The sequence below is a fragment of the Siphateles boraxobius genome, unplaced genomic scaffold (genome assembly GCF_051911475.1).
Source record: "Siphateles boraxobius isolate OS27281-9 unplaced genomic scaffold, OSU_SipBor_1 5, whole genome shotgun sequence".
NCBI classification, from domain to species: Eukaryota; Metazoa; Chordata; class Actinopteri; order Cypriniformes; family Leuciscidae; genus Siphateles; species Siphateles boraxobius.
The window spans coordinates 19274077-19298413 of NW_027509141.1; the positions used below are offsets into that span (position 1 = coordinate 19274077).

The window sequence follows — 24337 nt, forward strand, 5'->3', positions numbered from 1 at the left end:
CCAAAGCAGCACCGCACAAAGGATAAGAAGGTTAGCTGCTTTAGGCAGCATTGATTGGCTTATCTGCTTGATGAACTCCGAAAGAAAGGAGAAGAAATAGTGTGGGAAGGTTTGTGTAGGGTGTTCTGAACCCTCAAAGATTGTTTCAGGTAGAGATGGTTCAGAATGGTCGAGTAGACTAGTTAGTCCAACAACTAACAAGACTCGCATTCTTTATTTGTTTTAAAGGGATAATTCACCCAAATCACCCATTATGTCATTCCAAATTTGTGAGATAGATGGATAGACAGATGGATAGACAGATGGATTGATAGGAAGGACTGTGTGATATATGAAAGTTTCAATACATTTTGGGCAGTTTAATATTTAAGAATATTACTTCTGGCGACAAAACAACATTGTTAATATATCAGGGATTTATTACGATTTTTATTTGGCTATATATAGCCTATCCTAAAAAGATTGTTTTATATATATATATATATATATATATATATATATATATATATATATATATATATATATATATATATATATATATATATATATATATATATATATAGATATATTTATTTTAATTTTTTTAATTTTTTTTATACATACATTTTTCTGTTAAACATTAGGTCTAATTAGTAACAATGGCAAATTTATGTCATAGTGAAAAGTCGTTGAACAGATGAAAAATATTGATATAATATCAAGATCAATGTGACAAAGCGGTGTAACATAAATAAATGTGGGCTCCAGACCCCCATCCCCCACCCCAAGTCCTACCATACACCTTAAACACCTAGCAAGAGTAACATCTGTCAAACACTACCCAACAGTTGAGAATCAAAATGAACTAAACGCCAAAATGTGCATCTGTACTATATGCTGTGGCAGTAAAAAGTGAGAACAGATGTCCAACATCAAACTGTTTGAATACGACTGTCAGCAGTCAAAGGAAAAGATTAAAATCAGTAGAATGGCGACTCTGCTGTTTAAACACTTCACTAGAGAGAGAGGGAAAGAGAGCGCTACTGTTTAAATGCTGTACTCGGTTCAGATGAAACGGGGCATTGAGGAGTTTGGTGTTGGTGACAGACGAAGCAGTATTTTAGTGCTGGCTCTGTGGCCGTATCACAGGGGGCTGCTGTCCGACAGCATTCCAGCTGGTGAACTCAGAGGGAAGGAATTCTGCGAGCTAGAGAACAAGAGCCACGAGCAGGAGTAGGGTCAGGTGTTCCTCACAGGTGGAAATCGAGAACCCTCGCTCTTTCTGTTCCTACCCCTTCATTAGTCTGTATCAGTAACCATCCGATCTCGCCCCCTTTCCGACTGACCCCTCCCCCATTTCTTTTACAGTAAACCATTTGATTGACAGCTACAGCTGGGCGTTCTACTACATTCAGCTGTGCGGCTCAAAAAAGACAAGCCCTTCCCGATATGCGGCGACCCTCTATAGCAACAGGCCTCGAACCAGGGCCAAAAAAAGAAGCACCCTTCCATTTGGACCTACATTCCCTGATCATCACCCCCCCATTCCAACCTTCCCCGATATCCTCCAAGCACAGCTCGCCAGTGTAATATCAAATGTTTCAATCCTGTGAATTGAACGGAGCAGGTTTTTCATAAGTTCCGGGAGATGGTGATTAACTGTAAATCAATGAGGTCACACCATGACAGCATAACTGTCCGCTATAAAGACACCGATCACTTTACCGCTCAAATGAACGACACATTTGGTAGTAGAAAGATATATTACAGATAGGAACATGATCCGTGCAGAAGACAGATTACTGCTGGAATATCAGTCGTTGTGAAGGAGATACAGGCAAACTGGTGCTCTGAAACAGGGATATACAGACTGAACATGGCTTAAGTCTATAACCAAGCATTATTTAAAGCGTGTAAAGGTAAAATATTTTGATAATTTGATATAAAGAAATCACTGCATAAAAACAGCATTGTTGTCTGCGATCATTTTGCAGTTCTGTTTGGTGACACTTTATATCACTGAAATTAAGGACTTAACCTTTGATATTAGTTTAAGTATAAACCTGATAATCATTACTAACATTTGCAACTTGTGCAAATCTGTCTGTGTTACTATAATACTGTGAAAACTCATATTCACAAACCATAAATGCGTACCTGGATGCTGCGGAAGGAATGGGCTAAACCGACAAGAAACAAACAGATACACATGATCACCCCAAATAAGGAAGTAATTCTCCAGGGTAACGCTAGTAAAAGTCTCACTAACACAGCCAGCAAAACTAAACACCATCCAGAGGTGGGAAGTTTTAGGCTTGCACAATCTGATTTTATAACTACAAAAATATTAAGCAAGTAACAAATGGAAAAGATTTACTTAAATGAAGCCTGATTTGCTCAAATTTAAATATTCCTTAAAGAAAATATGACTGCTCACACCATGCAAACAATAATTTGTGTCGTGTATAGAAAGTGCCAACTCAGCAGCATGCGTCATCATAGCGCATCACACATTGATGTTTACTTACAAGAACAGTGTAACGACTGTCGCTGCTGCGTCTCCAAATGAAGGGATGGATGTCAGCTCATTGTGGTCAAGCCTCCTGTCAATAAAAAAACAGGACAAAATCCAGGTTAAATAATATAATTATTAATATAATTTATTTACAATGTTTTAAATAAAATGTCTTGTAATATACCTCATATGATCTCATATTTGATATATATATATATATATATATATATATATATATATATATATATATATATATATATATATATATATATATGTGTGTGTTTTTTTGAATATGTATTTCATATATTTTGATATAAATATATTCATAAATAAAATAAATATGATATAATATAATATTATATCATTAATATAATGTAATAATATACCTAATATATGATTTTAACATGGTATATATGTATATATACACACTAACAGTGACCATCCACACACTGAGAGAGAAAGTAGGCCCATCTGGCAGAGGGCCAGACACAGTCCCTCGATGTATTAAATATTTACAGCGCAGGTTAGTGGCTGGTGTCGGGTGATGATGGAAGGCGCTTATAATAGCAAACCTCTTTATTCCCAATCTCCGCCACTTTCAGGACAATAGCCACCAGCTAAAGTACTTAAATATCCAATAGCACTGACAGCACGCTTTAAAATGATTTATGACCGATTGTGGCTAATGGCTGTAATTAACATCATTACACTATTTAATGAACTTCATTCAATTGCCTCTCTCTGTGGGGCTTTAGCTGTGGGAATGTTTTCTAGCCAGGATCAGAGGTGGTTTATATTTTACAAGTAAAATTAACCAGCACCTCCACTCGTAAACAAAGAGTTGTCTTATAAATCATATGCTTAAAGATGTATCATTGTTCTTGAAACAAAAGTTGGCCGTAGAGTTTGTGAAGCCCGACAATATCCTGTTACAGCTCTGAGAAAGTTGCTAGCATGCTAATTGATTTCATTAAGCAGGGACAGATTTACAGCTGACATTGGGCCGAGCTACAGGAGGTTTGGACTCTGAGACATGACGGGGACATGGGACTGTTCTACTCACACTTCTCTCAGGTAGGGCAGATTGGAGAGGATGTCCATATCGACTGCTGTCAGCTTGTTGTGGCTCAGATTTCTGAGTGAACAAAGAGAGGGAGGGGAAGAGAGAGAGAAAGAAATGTATTAAAACACTTTAAAACACGCTCATAACGGTCGACAGACGCAACTCCTTCAGTAAAAAGCGGCGACATGGAAACGATCGCATTTCTCTCAAGACCAGACCCATTCAAGCTCCCTAAATCTCTCGCCTCACTATATCTACTTTGCCAGCAGCAGCTTTCAACAACACACCGCACAGTCTATCAGTCCAGTTCATCACTGAAACGTGTCATATCGACACTTATGGCCCATAAATCAGAAACATCAACAGCCTCCTTTAGCGGGACGTCATCTTTATTTCAGCGCGGTTCAGGCGAGCACTCATCCAAGGGCTTCAGATCGGGCTTGGCAGAGTGCTGACCTCCTGCTCTCCCTGCTGAAATGTCAGAGATTGATGGCGCTGTGATCTATAAAGCTCCTGTCAGCTCTGTGGTTTCTTCCTTCGCTCCTCGGCTACCGCCTGCTCAGATTTTCCTTTCGGATGGGCTGCACCATTCTTGTATTGTTTATAGTAGGAGTAAATGGTTTAAAAAGGGACTCTTTGACTTAATTTATATTCACTCTTAGGAGAGTATTAAATTTAAAAGTATTAAAAAAGTATATTTTTATTTATTTTTAGAGAATGAGAGAGAACCGCAAATTATTAGCGAAGAAAGCGGGAATGGAAGGCGGGTGAGTTGGATTCAAACAGGAATTTCCCAAACAAACACCAAGGCTCAACATGTCTGGATCATATAAAATGTTTTAAGTATTATTTTGTGAAATATTATTACAATTAAAAGAACGATTTATTATGATCAATGTTGAAAACAGTATTATTGTTGTGAAAACTGTGATCATTTATTTTTAGGATTCCTCAAGAGAACAGCATACATTTCAAATAGAAATCTTTTGTAACATTATAAATGTCTTTACTTCAACTTTGCAGTATAAAAGTATTAATTTATTTTCTTTTTTTTTTACATCGTACTGACCCCAAACTGTTAAATACTTCTCAATATTCATTTATTATTTATATTTTAAGAATATTTAAAGTAATAAGCTAGCTTAAATGCTTAATATATTTTGTATACAAATATTTCCGGTTAAATATTGCACTATATTTGTTTAAAGGAATTTTCAGGTTAAATTCAAGTTAAACAATTAACAGTTATGCACTTACAATGGAAGTTGAGTGACTGGGCTTTTGGAAGTAGAGGCCAATAGAAAGTGTAATAAGAAGTGTCCACATGTACAATCCGTTTAGAAAGCGGTTTGTTCCCGCAAACACAAACTATTGACTTTCTGATTATCTTCAACTCCCTGACTAACAGACTCGAATGACGCACACATCTAGTTCCACTTAGTAGAATTAGCTAGCTGTTTTAATCGGCAGCTCATCTGCGCTTGTAAAGAAACAATTGGATGATTGTTTTTCCATCTGCTGAGTCGAACCTGAGTGAGGATTTGTGGAGCTAGCTGGTTGTAAAGAAGCAGAATTACACCTAAAGTGTGTTTCTCACTCAGAGCTGTCAACCCCAGCCATACACAAGCAAACTTGAGATAGAACAGACATCGACTATAGTTAACATTTAGGATGGTTGTACACCTTTTCAATTTAGCATTGTGCACCGAAGAAAGAATAAACAAAAGGAAAAATATATTTTAATAATGCACACATAATTAAATAATCACACTTTAAGTAGCTCAATCTGTCCCTATTCAAGAGGTAAAGTTGTGCAAACTAGCAAAGCAATTTACTCTAGTACTTTTCTTGGTCTGAACAGGAAAAACTGTGACAATGCTTCTGTGGTTCGGCTCATGTGTGTGTTTGTGTGGAGATAATAACACAGGGTGAGTTGCCCTGAAGGCAATCATCTGACGGGGTGAACAACGAAATTACAGTCCTGTACCATGAGGCAATTACCTAATTATACCGAAGCAAAGTGAAAAATTGCCGGCTTTCTTAAAAGAGCCTCACCAGGGGGCACAAATACTGTCGAGAAAAACCATGAACGCCCCTGTGGAACGCCCGTTGATAATCTGCTTTAGCCGTTTCCAACCTGCAAATTGCTGAAAATGAGCGTAATGAACCCGTCCATCTCGTCATTCACAAGCCGATTACTTACTGATGTTCATATTAGTTTCCACTACAGAATTTTATGGGCTGAAATGGAGAACAAATGCAAGATTAAACACCACAATTGTCAACAGCTCTGTCAATCATTAGTGGGTGGAGCTAATAAAGAGGTGGGAAGTATTAGAGTCATTTAAATGTTTTACTGCTATACAGCCAAGCAAGACAAAAAGCTCATTAGACTAGATCTCCTCAGTCTTCATGGGGACCTCATGTTTGGAGAACTGACCTGTTCCTAACCAGCCAAAAAGGAAATGAGAGTGATAATATAATCACATTGTATAATTCTCAGTCACTCCACTTTGTTTAGACCGCTTTATCTTATCAGATAACACTAACTTTCACACCTTCAGGCTTGACCTTTGGGGCATAAATCACATGGTCGTTGTAACCATACAGCAGGCTTAACTAAAATGCTCCAGTTTTCCAGTGAGGGTTGATTTAAATGTAAAATACTTAAGTCTTTTGTGGCTTCTGACATCCAAAATGTGAATTTTGTAGCTCTTAGGCCATGTCTGGTAATCTATACGAAAGTTTGTAATCAGTAAAAATGTCTTGATGTTTTTGAAAGACTATTATGCTCACCAAGGCTGCATTAAATAAAAATAAAAATGATATGAATGTATTTTTAAATAAAATGTACTTTATTCCTGTGATGGCCTGAATTTTCAGCATCATGACTCCAGTCTTCAGTGTCACATGATCCTTCAGAAATCATTCTAATATGCTGATTTGCTGCTCAAGAAACATTTGGTAAAAAAAAAAAGACATTTGCTAAAGAAAACTGTTGTGCTGCTTAATATTTTTGTGGAAACCATGAAAATAAATAAAAGAATGATTCTTTTGAGATCCCAGCTCAACTTGTTTGAATAAATAGACAAAACGTCATTTTGTATCATGGGCTCTTTAATGATTAAAATAGAGTCTTCTTAAAAATATTGAAAAAAGCTTAAATTCATGAAGAAATAGTGTTTAATAAAATAATGAAATTGATCATTGAACTTTGACAAATAAAATCAATGATGATAAAGCTTTATAAATTCAGCTGTAATTTTTATATTATATATATAACTATCTTTTCATATTAGTCTATCATTATATTTCTATATTAAACTTCTAGGCTATCTATTTGTGATTAGCACTATTTTATTAGACAGTAAGTCAGAAAGGCCAGAAAAACTAAGAAATGAATGAAGAAAAAAAGAAGCATATCAAATCAACTTATTAAACATCACTTAATATATCTACAACCTATAGCAATAACCTGTTTGTTTTAATGCCTATTAGGATTCAAACTATGAACAACATACCCATTGCTCTTTACTCTGAACTAAAACACATCTCCCCTTCCACAGAGAGTCCAGCTGGCCAACTAGACCTTTAAAGGAAACCAGAAACATACTGTTGGACCACTAAGAAACTAGTAAGTGAAGTTGAAGGTGAAGGTGAGCGCATTTGCTTTTATGCCATCTATCTTCTATAATGCTATCTTCAGGAATTATCCAATCATCCTCGAACTGCTCTCAGATCAGCTCAGAAACATGCACCCAGTTCAGATTCAGAACAGAGCGCTTACACAATTCTGCATGCTATTTAACCATTTTATAGTCATGCAGACAATAATGACTTCCAACCTAGTAAATTCAACTTCAACTAACAGGCACTGATGTCTATTTTTTCTCTTTTCCATTAAACCTGCAGGCCAACAGCTTCCTATGCCAGGAAACCAGGGTAAGAGAACATTCACACCTAACAAAGGTCAAAGTCATTTAGGAAATGACCACAGAAAAAAAAAAAACACATTACCAATAATATACAGAATTGTACAGCTTGTGATTTTAGGCCAGAATATTATGTTTTATTTTGGTCACTCAATGACATTATTTGAGTGTAAACAAAAAGAACCTGTTCATATATTGAAACCAAGCCGAGTTCTGATATGCTGGTTCAGATATAGAAAATAATGTCGATGTTATAGTTAACAATAAACAATTGTCATTTATAATAAACAACTGACATTTATTGTAAATGATAAAAACGACTGTTATATCAGTTTTTCCCTGAAAGGCCCATATCATGAGAGAGGCGACCTTTATCTATCCGCCTATCTTTATCACTGATAAGCAAAGTGTGAACTTCGGTCTTTGGAAGTGTGAAATGATGTAAATGATGGAGCTTTATGATGCAGCTGGAAGACAGAAGCACCTTTAATGCACCCTGTTTTAGAGGGCCATAAACTAGTCAACGAATAACTCTTCTGTCACGGCACTGAACGAAGGAGAGCGCGAGAGACCAGACGGACAGACACTTGCTTCTCTAAAGCCGCACAGCTTGTGCTCCTCTCTCTCTCTTTTTTTCCTGCCATAAAGACCATTTACAGCTGAGCAACACCACTGATAGCAAAGCCGGGAGCTTTTGCCGACAGTCCAAACAAAGCACAGAAAAGGGAGCGAGAGTATCAAATCTAGAGTGAAGATGAGATAAAGATCATCAGGAAGTGAACGCTACACGGTGGGAGAGAGAGAAATTAAATATGAGGGGGAAAAAGCAACAAACAAAACAATACGAAGTAACATGGAGCTTGAATCCAAGACAAACCAGACACATTTTGAAGACATGTGACAGAAATTGGGCCCAGGAGCCAGTAAGAAAAGGTTCTCTTCTTACCCCGGGCTGAGCCAGAACCAAATCTTCAAATGGAGGGCTCACACTTGACTATATACACAGTTGTTTCAATTGATTCTTTTCTATCATTTAATGAAACCCCAGAGTTTAGACAGGGAGTGTAAATAAGTCCTGCATAGTTACAGACCAGCCTGAGACAGATTGTTCCAGAAAACTTCAAAGTGAACAGAACAAGTGATCGTTAGATTACAGATTTACCCAGCATATGGTTTATTATCTTAACAGAAAGGAAAACGCTGGAGTAATTGCACTACTAGCTCAACGGAAACATCAGAGCGGTCAACATCAGCAGTATATGCATCATGTACATTAGAAAGCGTATATCAAATTTAATTTTGTGAGACTGTATGACCAGCAGGGTCAAACTTGCATACGTATGGGAAAATTCAAACGCACCGAAGGGGAAATATTATATACATGTATAACAACTAATATTATAACGAACAAAATTTTCGCAACAATTACTAAAATTAAAATGATACTAAAATAACACTGATATTGACTAATCTATTTGGACACAATGAGGTGTATATAATTATATTATTATTATTATCATCATCATTATTACTACTACAAGACAGCAGCAGGGCAGTTAAACATTGGGAACGTTAAAAGAAATCAGGAACAAAACCCACACTACATCAATCCTCATGATCGCAAAAATTGCGAAATCCTGGATCGACAGAATATACATATCTACCTAAATGCCTGCTCACTAAGGTATAATGCCATAAAACTACAGCAAATAGCATAAAGCAAATATATGCAGTATGTGGCTAGAGGGGTAGTTTGTCAGTAACGGTTCCACAGAATGTTAAATAGTGAATTTAGTCTCAAGACCAAATGTGCAGGGGGTGCTCCATAAGGCCTGTTCCTCTCCAATTCTCTCACCCCTCCCCTTTCTTTCACTCTTTTTTATGTCTTTTCCAGATCTCCAAACTCTTACCAGATGTACAGAATTCACAGATGAGTCATCCATCACTTCTTTAGACACTTAAACAAAGGAGGGGAGAGAAGGAGGTGCTCAAATGTGTCTCAACAGAAAGAGAATCTGGAATATTTGTTTGATCCTGCTGGAATTTCGATTCTGGTTCTAGTGTGGCTACCATTCCCCTAAACGAGACATAACACCACTCTTCCTCTAAACTAGTCCAAATTGGACTTACGCAGGGTTTTGGAAGATATCCCACTTGCAGTTCACCGTTAAATGGCTAGTCTTGTGTTTTAAGCATGTTAAAAGACAAAAATGACCAGGGCACAAATCAATGGATAAAAAGTCCTTGAATTCGTGGAAACTCCTCATGAGCAGTGCTAACGGAAGGTGCCGTTAACCTCTGTTCCATGCAGGCCAAGCTAAACACGGCAAGGCACTCCTTTAACTCACAATCCGATAACACAAGCAAACTCCACTCCAGGCTACTGCACACACCTGGAGCAAACCAGCTCAGCTTTTACATATGTTTTGTGTTATGCTGTCAAAAATCTAGAATGCGCATTGCTGTTTTTGAATGCAGCCCAAGTCTACAGCAAAGGGATTAATAAAGCATACTGCTCAGATAACGAAATGAACGAACATCAAAACGAGTTTGACTGCTGATGACATACTCTGACTGGTTTCCACACGTTGAAAGAATAAACAATGGGTCGGAGAAGTAGGTCAAGATCTAGGAGTTTCGTCAATGGACCGTGACATTGAACTAACTCTTGTGGCCTGGCCAAAGACGCACCGCACCCTTCACGTACAGGTTTACGCAGAGGCTCCACAACAGGTGACAGGGACCATAAAGAAAAGACCAGTACATAAATCCCACTTCAGGGTGGTGAGAAAAATCTGGCGGGCTGTTTACCGACCCTAAAAGAGGGGGCCAAATTACACTCACACATGTGGCAACCCAGGTTGCACATACAAACCAACCACCACCCCCTCCGCTTTCAAAACAATCAGGAGGGCCACCAAAAGGCCGTTGTAGTTTACTCTGAGAAATAATACTCGTATGGCTTGTTATATCGAGCCAAACCGTTTCCCTCACCTAAATAAACAGACAAAATCAAAAAGCTATTTAATTAGAAATGCATCTCATTTATCCTGAATGCTGAAGGGTCCGTGCAAAAATTGCTTCATTTTTTTGAAATTCTTTACTTCAGATGCAGGAAACATTTTTAATGGAAAATAATGCAAGGAATTCAGACAACTTTTTCAAATTCGCAAATGGAGGACTGTGAAGCCAGTAAGATTACTCATAACATTCATCAGTTAATTCAAGCGTCTCCTCCACTCTCAGGTTAAAAGGATAGTTCATACAAAAATGAAAATTGTCATCATTTACTCACGCTCATGTTGCTTTAAACATATAAGACTTACTTTTTTCTGTGGAACATAAAAGATGATAACTTGAGAAATACCGTAGTGTTTTTTCTTTCTTTCGTCCATACAATAGTCAATAGTCACTCAAACTGTTTGGTTACCAACATTCTTCAAAATATGTGTTCTGCAAAAGAAAGAATGACAGGTTTGGAGCAACATGAGGGTGAGTAAATGACAGAATTTTCATTTTGGGTCAACTATCCCTTTAAGCCCCACCTTGAGTAACTCCATCAGCCTTTATCTTAATTGAGTCTTAAGGCCCATATCTCAAAGTTAACTTAAATCCACAAAGGCTTGTGTGCAAGATGGTTATGCCAACTCCTCGCCGCTTCCTATTTGCCATCAAGGCCTCTGCAAGCCACGGGGGAACCATTAAATAAAAAAAATAAAAAAATTGGCCAGTATGGAGAAACTATTTGGACAACTGGAAGGTATTAAGGCTTGATTTTATACTCAGGCTATGTCCTCAGGGTTTTTCCAACCAAAGGTTTTTCTACTCTTGATTGATATATTGCAGATGGACAACCCCAAAAAATATCTATAGCCTATAACTTTAAAATCCAGCTTCTGTTGGATCTGTCAACAGGAATGCAGACGATAAAGGGACATTAAGATGTTGGAAACGGTGTTTGACGCTCCTTGGATGAGTTTGTGCAGCATGGTAACAGGTTTGATGTCACAAGCGCCTTGACTACTTGTGAATTGCCAGAGAGGCGTACAAAAGCTCTGAACATGAATAGCGACATGTGAATAGGGACAGTTGTAGGGATTAATGAAAATAAATAATCAGCATTTATGACAGATCACAGTTGCCCAAAGCTTTTGAAAGAAAAGCAGCCACTGGTTAACAACAACACAAGCCAGTTGTTTGGGGTTAATGCTGTTGTTGTCAAGAAGTTGATTATTTAAAAAAAGTTATCATCTGCAGAAATAAAGGTGTTGTCTTTCAGTCAAAAGCGATTTAATCACTTCTGCTACTAGTTTGATAAATGTTCACACATTTCAAATGGTTTAACATACCAATTTGCCAGTGTAATACAAAATGAATTAATTATTGAATGGTGCTTTGTGCTAATCAGAAGTTTACTGGAGTCGCACAATTGGTATCTGAAACAACAGTAAAATCATCATGAAATCAAAATTGAGACCATACTTTCCTAATACAAGTTATTTATGATAATTCATTTGTGAAAAACATTCTTATTTTGCCAACGTCACCACACCCTCACCCTTATTTTTCAGCGTATTCCCGCCAACCACCTGTCAAATAGAGACCAATCTTTACCAATTTTCTCATTGAACATCCAGTTTTGCTGAGAAATATGTCACATTAGCTTTCCACTGAAAATGCTTTAAGCATTTTAATGGTATAGGCCACGGACTAAAGCACTCACTCAGACCAGGTCAAATTACTCAGCAATAGGTTAGACAGTCCTTGAGGCAGAACATCAACAGATCTACCTGCCCAATCATTCCCATCTAAAGCCTGATATCTTGTGTAATGAATGTTTCATGGTCCTATCAGACAAAGAACGATTATGCCAACAACCCTTGGTAGCCTTCTCGTCTTCATAAAGTTATCTGTGGTTGTATTGGTCTCCATTTATTTCAAATAAAGCCCAATGAAGTATCTAACGCACTAGGCCTGACTAAAATTTTACAAATCGGATCATATATAATGCAAAACAGATAGCTTGTGACTTCACTTGATGCTTCTGTGTTTAAACTTGCGTGACAACCATCTTTTAAACCTTACAAAAACAAGGGAGCTGCCTTTGTGAAATTGGAAATTTTGCAGCGTTGAGACATGCAGTAAAGGTGTTAAAGATAATACTGGGCAGTAAAATATTTCCCTTTGAAAATGATATGATTGTGATCTCAAACATACAAACAGATAAAACCTCAGTGACTGTCTAGGCGGTAGAGAAGAGATACATTACACTAAAACCAAACACCCAACAAGACATCTTTAAAAGTGATGTCAGGTTTGTACAAAAATGTTGAAGACTTTATACATTTGCTGCATGATTCCAACAAATATAATATCCTCAAAAAAATGATCTTTAAAATATATCTGGGAGGTTTATGTCAGATAACCATACAATAGCTTCTGCCACTGATCTACCAGTTAAACTTAATATAGGGTCATTTGAGGAAAACAATAATATTAAGTTATAATTTATAAACCAGACCAAATAAAATGTGAAAAATCACTTAATTGCATTATCAATGCCACATGACTAAACTGCTAAGTTTATGAAAAGTATATCTGAAGGTAACACCTTTCAGAGATATAGATAACTGAAATTTTAAACTTTTAAACTTTTAAGATAAAGTACATTTCAATCTTGTTTTCTCCGAAACATTAACCTTCTGAGCACCGCCATGGAGAGATATTGAATTATTCTAAGCTTTATCATTTCTTTTTTCTTGTACACTAGCCCAACAATATTTAAATGTGACTTCAAGGGATATAATTACTTCCAGTAAATGCACAACTGAATATGTTCGTTGCTTCATGACTTTGACTCATATCAGCAGGCCTCCCAAACCTGTCTGTCAGAGTTTCCAAACTTATGACAGTACTAGCAAGTAATAACCTGGCAGTTCACAACCAGACCGGAGACTACTTATAACTAAGATATTGTTATGATTTTAATGCGAAGGAAAAACCTCCGTTAGCACTTAAAAGTAATTGTATGTAACATGGTCATTTGTTATTCTGTGACTTTTGAGTCAGTTTCTTCCCTGGACAACTTCAGTCACGGGTCTTAAATAACTTAAAGAAGAGAATGTGATTTTAAACTAGTTATTTCGTTCGGACGGGACAGTTTATGTACTTACAGATGAACAGTGCTCTTAGGCAAGTCTTGAGGGGCATCGGTCATGTCCAAACGACTGCAGTCGGTCGTATCAAGCGTACACGTACAGTTTTGAGGACACGGTGCGCCATAATTGATTAGCAGTTCCAGCGTCAAAAGCCAATAAAACACATGATATGAAAGTGATCCCATCTGTCCCAGCCACGCCGCCATTTTGTATCCAGTTGTCTCAGCGCTTAACCACTGATCTCTTTCTCATTCACAAACGGACAGCTCGGGCTTATTGAGTTTCTCGGAGTTCGAATAATTCGCCTTCATTAAGTTGTTTGTTTACCCAACGGTAATATCACATTATACTGCGTTGTTTTGGGGCAATGCATCAGTCCTGGACTTGAAAACGGTCCCCAGTAAAATTGTATCTCCCCTGCTGCACCAAGCAAGTAAATCAAAGGTGAATCACGACGAGGCAATAGAAGAAACTTGTCCAGAAGCCAAAACTAAATGCAGTTGTCCTTAAAAGGTTGAAAAACTGTCTGGATAGGAGGTAGACAGGCGCTTTGTTTTGGCAAAGGAGATCCACTGGATCAAATTTGAGGAGTTTAATCGGCAATAGTGTTTCAAAAGTTCTTATAATGGTTCGATCCAAAGTGATTCATTATTATGAAAAGTAAAAACATGGTAGATCGTGTCCATTAACTCCATACGAGCGTGCTGAAAGAAAATCTGGGATCATCGGCACTTTAAAAAAAACTTTCCTCAGGGAAAACCGCACTCTTTAAAAAGTTTGAGGCTCTCGCTTCTTTCCGGATTTGATATAAAGTTTCCGAACTGCGAATGCAGGATTTTGGATCCCTGTAATTAATAATAATAACGTTACACGTTTGAAGCGTAACCGTTCCAGTAAATCCGCCCGACTGTTGTGGAGTTTGCTGCTCGCGTCGCGTTCGTTCACTCTGTCTCTCTCCAGCAGTCCTGCTCGCGGTTAAAGGAACTGGGAAGTTTTTATCTTGATCTCGCTGTACGGTCCGACAACTCTGATAATTCACAAATTCAGTCCGCACTTCTGAACGCTTCCACCGCTTGTTTTCCTCCTCCCGGACTTTACTTTCTTTTTACACGTTCTTTCGTCCCACGTTGGATACATAAGAAGTGATAAAGATTCCCTCATTTTGTTTCCCGATTGGTGCTTGGAGGATGATTGACGGCCGAACTCTGGATCTCATTGGCTGCTTTGGAGTGCTCAGGCGCCACGATTTTGGACTTGCAAGGGCCCAGCTGTCAGTCACCTTGCGTTAGCCCCGCCCATCTTTCCCACCCAGAGTGCGAAACTGCAACGCCTACTTTTCACTCTCATCTCATCTTAAAGGGACCATGTTCAGGGCGAGATGTCTTTTATAATGTAATATAATATATTATGATAATATAATATTATATAGAATGTAAAGCATGAGAGTGACACTTTTGTTTTGATCTATTTATTTATTATTTAATAGTTTTAATAGTTTTTTTTTCCTTGAAGCTATAGGCTAATTATGTAAAACCTACTTTGTCACATAACCTTTGACTATTTCATGTTGAATTTCTTGTCAAATGGGCATCAATGAAGTTACCTCAGCCAAAAGTTACCTCAGCTATATAGTGATAAACTAAATAGGGCTTTCTTTTATGTAATATGTGAATATCCTTACTTTAATCCGGATTGCTGATAAATATATCTATTCAAATAAGTGATTCTACATGTTGTCCTCTTTAACCTAAATGGTATTTGACAGGTATTTTGGCTTTCTATTCTGAGGGAGCTCTTGTCATTGTTTTACACGATTTATCTGTCAGTGTGTTGACTGTAAATCATTTGCTTAACAAATAACTTGACACAAGTGTCAAGAGACCATAAAGAGACACAGGTTAAGGCTTTGAAGGGTATCAATAGCGTAAGTGCACTTGGAAAAACCTCAATACTGCTATATTTCAAATCTAAAAAGGAGAAAGCCAACACTAATTTTCAATTATATTGAATTGTATTGATACCTACTTACATTACAGTGAGTATAGAGCTATTGTCGTTTGTTTGTATATTATTTGGACATAACTATGAATTCTCTGCAATAATTTGATTCAATTAATTAGTCCAAACTACTGGACCCTTTCATACATATCATTTCATCCAGCATTACACCTGATAATTCCAGCAAACTCTCTCTTTGGGATCTTTTTGGATCAGTTATAGTGGTGAGAAAGTGTGCCAGTGAACTAATGTGCGTATCAGATGAGAGATCCTTACCTCTCTTTCTTGTTCACTCCCTATCCAGTGCTCATCCACAGCTGGAAAAAGATAAAAGACCTTGTGGTTTCGCACAGATGGTGCAACACATAAAGACATTGGATTTGGTGCTTCACAGAAAGAGAGAGAACGTGAAGTAGGCCTGGACCAGTTTCCCAACGGTAGACAATTCAAGGTTGGAAATGATGCCGTTCCATCTGCATGAGTTTGGTTTTGTGTGTTTTTGTCAATGTGTCTATGCGTGTTGCCAATTGATCACGCCGGACGTGCAGGAATCTTCAAAGATAACGAGGACATCTGCTCAAGCTATTCGTCAACAATAAAACAGAGACGCGTGAAATGAAGCCAGCACGTTTGTGCTATCTCTGGATGTTTAACGGGTGTGCACTATAGCAAGGAAATGCCTGGGTTAATAGGAAGCAGAGACACTTGCAACGTCTCATCATATCTCTCAGGCCTGGCTAAAAAGCGAGAATCCCTAAACCCAAAGGAGAAAACACAGTCTCCGTTTCAGATGAGGCATGAAGAAAGGTTTCATGCATTGGGCCTGAATATATGAGTATATTGAGCAGTACATTTTTAGATAATTGCAGTTGCATCTCACCTTCAATGGCAGGAAATTTCTGGCAGAGCTTGCTAAAAAAAAGTTTACACTGATAGCATTTTACATCATCAAAGTTATAAGTCATTCATTTTTAAAGACATGCACTCTAAAAATGTATATGATAAATGAGTTATGACAACATATGTTTTTACAATGCTTTACCTCATCAAAATATTAAGCAATTTTCATCTTTTTTTCATCAAGTTATACGAGATTCAACTTAAGTCAGTTTAATGTAATTTAAGTTGAAATGACTTAAACATCTTAAACACTTTTAATTGTACTTAAAAATTTAAGCCAGCAACTTTTTTTTTAAAGTGTGCGACAACATGGGCTCAACAAAAGTTCTTCTAGTAACGTTAATAGAACTTAATATTGTTTGTTTATTATACATTGTTCATGAAATGTTTTTGCCTAAAATGTTTCAGTTGGATGTTTTTTTTAATGTAACTTGTTTCCAAATATATAGAGAACATTCAAAAGTAACGTTAATGTTTTGCAAAACGATAAAATGGAATGTTCCTTTTACGTTCGCATAACCAAGAAAAAACTTTTTTTTTAAACTGGACGTTGCGTTTTGAATGTTCAGAGAACATTTAGAAATAAGATTTTTATAACTTAATGGGAACGTTAGCAAAAAGTGTCCAAAAGAAAGGGAAAATTTAATTCTTAGATAAAATTCTTAGAAATGTTCTCTTTGTATTCATGCTGGTTTCATTTAAAAATGTAATACCATTTTTAAAAAAAAATGTCATTTCGTGACCATCAAGTAAAAAAAAAACATGTTTATATTATTATATCTCTGTCATTAATTAAAAACACATTTTTAAATACATCTTTCAAGGTTATTATTAAAATGTTTTAACAAATTACAAATACAAAAATTATTCATATAATAGAAATTAATTCATAAATATCACTAAAATTATGAGTCACAGTACTTGATCTGTCATGTCATAAAAATATAAATAAATCTGGTATTTTAAAAGTTTTTTTTCTTCAGGTTTCTCCATATTATCAGTGAAGCTGTTTTGTTAATTTTGCTAAGAACTAATAATAAAAGATTATGCCAAAAATACTTTTTCATGCTTTTGATGTGGCTTTTTATTTTTCTTTTATGATAGGGATAGGGAATTGCTGTTGAATTGCTGAATGAATTGCATTTTTGTATAAATCCAGCGATTGAAACTTTGTCCGTCTGAACTTCCCTTCCGAAACACATTCTCAGTCTTTATCTCAGGCCGACTGGCATGAGTCAAGCAGACCTTTGCACAGCCTCTCTGCAGGTGTCCAAACAAAAAGATTGTTTTTTTACTGTGTGTGTACACTAACATTTACATTTATCACTGTTGTTTGTTTAATAAAGTGAGTGGATCTCGCCCACTTCTGCCAAGTTCCTTTCATTCCCCAGAGCTCGACGCTCACCAGCCAAAACCGTGCGTGTTGAAAGACGTCTCCTCCTTGACCTGTTCTTGAGTGTTGCACAAGGTGCCCATCACTTGATGTCATCCCCGGAGAAGGCATACCTTGTTGCAACAGCCTTGTGTTAACAGCTTGCTTCTCTTGAAGCGTTTAAGTCAAGTCACCTTTATTTATATAGCGCATTTTACAATACAGATTATTTCAAAGCAGCTTTACAGAGATAATAGGAAAATAATGTTGAAGCGTAAGTTAAAATGTAAAATTAAATGTCCCCAAGTTACTAAGCAAGCCAAAAGCCAATGGCCACAAAGGCGAAGAAGGCGACAGTTGTGTTAACAGCTTGCCTCTCTTGAAGTGTTTACCTGGGCAACGTCTTCCTGGTGTTTATACGTCCTCAATCAGCACACAAATTCAGGTGTGATGTAGCCTATAGATGCTGCCTCCCATATGCTGGCAGGGTGGAGAATACAAATCCTGCACAAACGCCGTGAAGCTCTTGTTTATTTGAGCAGGAGTGTTTTAATAGGGCCAAGTACAGAATATGTGATAAAAGAAGCAATGGTCTGGAACGGGCTTTTTGTGTGGCGCAGGGCAGGAATGCATGTGAAAGGTGACTTCTGTATGGGCTAGCTTAAGAGGTGATGCATCTTTTGTTTAGGAGGAATCTTTTGTTAGGTTTTTTTTTTTTTTAGGTTCACTTATAAAACCGGACAGAGTGAAATCTAGTTATTTTTAGCATTTTTAAAATATGGTCATATTTGTGCAGATAATCTAAAATAATATTTTAATTGAAATATTATGCTAAATATTTAAAAATAATTAAAATATATTTAAATGATATTTTAATTGAATTCAATATTTAAAATACAATATTTTAATTAATTGTTAAAACACTAAGGTGAACTAGAGCTTTCTCCTTCATGTAAATGCACAGTCAAGGAAATTGAGGAGAAAATGTAATTTACGCAGCATACTGGAAGAAAAAGGGTCTAACATGACACATATGGGTTGATGACAAAACTTTTAAACCTTACACCGTGTGTACATAATCTTATCAAGCTGGTAAATCTTCAGAAACGCCAGTGCGTATATTAAATTATGTCTGTTGAACATGGAAGCCCAGCTGGGGAAATTCAATTTATTTAAAGTTACATGATCCTCATTCCCATCCACCACAAATGAGCGCATGGCCCATGCTCGGGGCACAGATTTATGGGTAATTTATCAACGCCATTACATTATCTTAAGTGGCTGATGAGCTGTGGGGAAGTGGTCATTATGTCTTTGCAGGGGGAGGGGTAATGGTGAATAGGGGCACACTGATTTACTTAGACTAAGAGAGTCTCTAGAGATAAAACTGATAAAGTGGCCCGCTGGGGATTGAAATGTAGGCAAATTCAGACCACACTTAAATAGGCAAACTTGTTTAGCTTCTCACAGAATTCAATTCACAGACAACAGTCCACAAAAAACGTATTTTCAGATTTCTAGTTCTGTCGTGAAACTCTAGATGTTGCAGACTGAAGGTTCCTTAATGCAACCTGATGACTTTACATCTTTTACTACATGGCACAAGCTGATTGGTTCCTGTCACATCTGCAGCCAATGATGAGCTTGCTGCTCAACATTTAAATAGCTTGTTAGTGTTTAGTATAAAAGTTTGCAGCGTGCTCGGGTGTTCCTCTGAAACCCTCACCTTCCCCAGCTCCACCTGTATAGATCAAGCGTGCCACACAAGCCCTGAAGTTAAACCAAAGGGTATTCTTGGTGGACATTTGAATATTAGGAGTGTTGTGTCAAAGACTGAGCAACTGGAGCATTTGCTGATAGACTCTAATTTGGATTTTTTTGTGTCTGTCAGAGACTTGGTTAAAACCATCAACTCCACAGAGTGTCTTTAATGTACAAGGGTATAACATTTTTAGATGTGATCGAAAACAAGTAAAAGGTGGAGGAGTAATGATATATGTGAAAGAGAAGTTTAACTGTACATTAATTGAAAATCTCAGTGATTCTTTGGAATGTGTGGGTATAACCATCAAACTCTCACCAGAAATGTCATTTGTGGTTATTGTGTTGTATAGACCTCCAACAGCAAAGGACATTTTCTTTACCCATCTCACTGAGATACTAAAAAAATGTAACAATAAGGAAATTATTTTATTAGGGGATTTTAATATCAATTGGTTGGATAAAAGCTGCAGGAAAAAATTAAAACAAATGACAATTAAATTTCATATGGCCCAAATGATAAACAATGCAACTCGTATAACTAAATCATCCCAAACATTGATTGATCTTATATTCACAAATAGAGAAGAACGAATTGCAAAATCCTATAACCTGATAACTGGTCTATCTGACCACAATCTTACTTTGATAGTCAGGAGGCTATCAAAGACGAGATATAAAACTTCGAATAGAATTGATATCAATGCAGGGGCTTCATATATATCAAAAAGAGACTTGGAATTGTTTTATAATGAAATAGAACAAATTCAATGGAATCAGATAACTAGTGGCAAAAATTGCCAATCGGCAAGTAATGACTTTATGACAACCTTTAGTGATCTCCTATCGAAATATTCCAAAGAATCATCTCGGAAGATCAAAAATAAACCGTCTTCCCCTGGATGGATGAGACGGTGTGGAATTTAATGAAACTAAGAGATGCAGCACTTAAAAAGTCTTTAAAAACAGGCCTTTTGACAGATTCGCTTTTGTACAAGGAGCTCAGAAATAAAGTTACTACACTGTTACGAAAAACTAAAGCAAATTTTTTTATGAATTTAATTGATCAAGCAAAAGGAAATACTAAAAGACTTTGGCAAACCATTGATAAAGTAACTGGTAGGAAGAGTTGTAAAGGTCATAAATTAGAAATTAATAATAAAGGATATTTGGAAACTGATGCGCAAAAAGTGGCGAATCATTTTAATAATTACTTCATAGAATCAGTCAAAGAACTGGGAATACAAAATAGAGATTCAAATAATTATGTACGAGCATCTGATTGTATTGATTTATGTAAGAGATCTGTTTGTATCTCACATGAACAAAATATGCTAAAATTTAAATTGGCAAATGAATTTGAAATAAAACATTTTTTGCAATCATTGACAAATTCTAAAAGTAAAGATATTTGGGGAATGGATAATGCTCTTCTTAAAAAACATAAAGACATTTTTGTAACTCCTATCACATACCTGATAAATAAATCAATAGAAGAGAGTTTGTTTCCCACTACTTTTAAAACTGCAGTAATCACTCCAGTTTTCAAATCGGGGGATAAAAATGAGGTCAGCAATTACAGGCCGATTAGTATACTCCAGTTGTCTCAAAGATTGCTGAGAAAGTAATTGCGGAGCAGATAAAAGAACATTTAAATAAAAACAATATATTACATTCTATGCAATTTGGATATAGAAAACACCATTCCACCGAAACTGCATGTTGTTATTTTATGGAAGTGGTGAAGTCAAAGCTGGAAAAGGGCGGGGTCGTGGGAGCCGTGTTTTTGGATCTAAGCAAGGCGTTTGACACGGTCAAACACTCTGTGCTACTGGGAAAATTGAGTAACTGTAATTTGTCTCTAAGTGCACTGCAGTGGGTAGAATCATATCTCAGTAACCGTGTCCAATGCGTAAGAGTCAAAAGTAAGTTATCAACAACTAAGGCTAATGACATGGGTGTCCCACAAGGCTCTGTTCTTGGGCCATTGCTGTTTGCGCTTTACATAAATGATCTTCCTTCAGTATGTGGTGAGGTGGATATGGTAATGTACGCAGATGATATTGTAGTTTACGCGCATGGAAGTGATGCAACCATTGTAGCTAATAGGTTAACCAATGTTATGGGAAAAATATTAGGTTGGCTTACCTCTGCCTCGCTCACACTGAATGTAAATAAAACAGTAGCAATGTATTTTACCAAAACTAATCGACTGAAGTCCTCCTCGCCATGCATCTATGCAAATCAGAGTCAAATAAAAGTAGTGAAAGAATTTAAATATTTAGGTCTTGTTTTGGATTCTACTTTTACTTTTAAAAAACATATTAAGAAAGTTTGCAGCAAGCTAAAATACAGTTTGTCTGGTTTTAGACATATTAGAAATGCATTGACTCATGATGCTGCAAAAATTTACCTGGAGGCAATGATAATTCCTCATATTAATTACTGTATTTCTTGTTGGTCACAGACGAGTGAAACAACAATAAAACCTTTAAAATCTTTATATAATCAAGCTGTTAAAGTATTAGATAAAAAACCACTGAGATATCATCACTGTCTGGTTTTGGGAAAATACAGTATGTTAAACTTTGATAATATAATTGTGTATGCCAATGTGCGATTAGTTTTTAAAATTTTGAATAATATAGCGCCTCCTCCCCTGAAAACATTTGTAGAGTTTTGTTCAGAACAGATGACTAGGAGCACCAGGTCAACAAGTTGCAATGATTGCAGGCTGCCTAAACGTAGCTCGGCCTTTGCACAGACAGCCTTCTCATTCAAGGGCATTAAAGAATGGAACAAACTCCCACAGAGTCTAAAACTTACTTTTGACCTGAAGATTTTTTCTCGTAATACAAGGAAAGTGCTATTGGACAACCAGTTGTGCCAGCATAGATAATTGTGTATGTAAATATGACTTTTTAGTGAGGTTTTATTGTAGTAATATTGGTATGATTTAGTTAGACTGATGATTGTAATGGGGAATGGTTGAATGCTAGCTGTATTTGAGTGATTAATTATTACATTTTATATTGTATATTTTGTGTTGCAACTTACCTGTTCGGGGACTGCAGATGGAAACTAGCTTAAGCTAAATCTGGTGCAAAGCATCTTTAATTAATGTTTTTTGCACATTGTCCCTGTTGAAATAAATAAAAATAAAAAAGTGAAGCCAAAACGTCTCGATCGCCCTCCGGTGACCGGTCCTAGTATAGCTCATAAACCCCGCCTCCCATTTTATTCAACGGGACGTGAGACCAACTAAACAATTAAATTACACTTCACATATCTTTTTTCCAAAGATAGTTTTTGTCATTTACTGTAGTTTTTATCACGCTGATGTAATTTCAAGTGTTTGTTTTTAAAATAAGTTTGTTTTTAGTTAGTTATTTGATGCTATAAAAACGGCGCTGTGGCGTCATGATTGACATCTGTGATTGACAGGTTCTCTGAGAGAAGTAGTCACTGAAGCAACAACAGACTTTTTTTCGGAATCTTTGGAGGACTGAGGAGATTGGAGCTTTAAATTTAATATCTAAATTTCTATAATTAATTATTTCACACCGACATAATGGGTTGTTCTGCAGCAGAGGCCTGTGCTTGCGACTGATTCTGCGAGAGTGAGGGCGGGACGTTGATTTTGCGGCTTTACTTCCTGCTCACTGCTGTGCAGGTCTGGTCCCGAAATCTCAACTACGCAGACTCCAGTCCCAATATGTCAGCGCCATATCGGGACAATGGCGGCTTCACTTCTCGCCAATGGAAGAGAGTGAAGGGGCGTCGTCCATCCTTTTTTACAGTCTATGGTATAGATCTACTATTGGTAATTTTATTTGTACATCAATAGTATATCTTACATTCAGCATATCAGTGTTTGTATTGGCAGATTATTAAAAACAGCAGAAGCAATATAAGCAGCAGCAGTGTAGCAGATATTTTCCGCCAATACCACATGCATTACATTAACATTGATCTATTTGATGTAGGGTGTCGTGGTGATTCATAAACGTCATTGGCCTTACGGGAGTCAATAATCTATCATTTTTTTTGTGTGTCATAATTGATGACATATACTGTGCGTCTGCGATGCTTCATGACGTCACGATAGAAAGACTAGTATGTTTAAGTTTTTTTCCGGTCTTCCATGACGAGTTCGTCACATCTGTCACATTGACTAATAGGAGCACAGAAGCTCTTCCATACACCTTCAAACATGCCCAAACAAAAGAGAGACAATAGTATTGGTTCAATGGAGGAAAGATTCGTGGAGCTATGGCAGTACTCCTGCCTTTATGATATTTCTTCGATGGACTACCATGAGAGAGTGAAAAAAGATAAATGATAGTGGAGGCGCTTCAGCAACCCGGTGAGTGGGCTGCGTTTATTTTTACTACTGGCTAAAAATAAAAAAAACTATGTTTACCTCAAGTTCTCTTTGGAGGATTCCATACTGTTCACTGTCAGGTTGTCTCTGTTTTGGCTGCTTTTCTGACAAGATATCCAGTGCAAAACCCAGCATAACGTGGAAAAGATTGTCCGGGACATTTTTTGAAATTTCCTATTTTGTGTTCCATAAAGAAAGAAAGTCATACAGGTTTGAAATAACGTGAGGGTGAGTAAGTAAGAAATGACCAAATTTTCTTTTTTTGTGCGAACTGT

General features: G+C 36.9%; 1 protein-coding gene across 3 annotated transcripts in view; it reads right to left on the reverse strand.

Moving 5' to 3' along the window:
• lrig1 (leucine-rich repeats and immunoglobulin-like domains 1) overlaps positions 1–14794 on the reverse strand; it is a 39945-nt gene extending 25151 nt beyond the window's left edge. For 2 of the 3 annotated variants that reach the window (XM_077203098.1, XM_077203099.1), the window contains exons 1-3: positions 13663–14782; positions 3558–3629; positions 2508–2582 (exon numbers count right to left, since the gene is read on the reverse strand). In XM_077203098.1, coding sequence (XP_077059213.1) covers positions 2508–2582; positions 3558–3629; positions 13663–13853 — 338 coding nt within the window. In that variant the 5' untranslated portion in view covers positions 13854–14782. Of the gene's footprint in view, positions 1–2507; positions 2583–3557; positions 3630–13662 lie in introns of all 3 variants that reach the window. The other variant, XM_077203097.1, reaches the window with a different exon arrangement.
• Positions 14795–24337: the final 9543 nt, after the last annotated feature.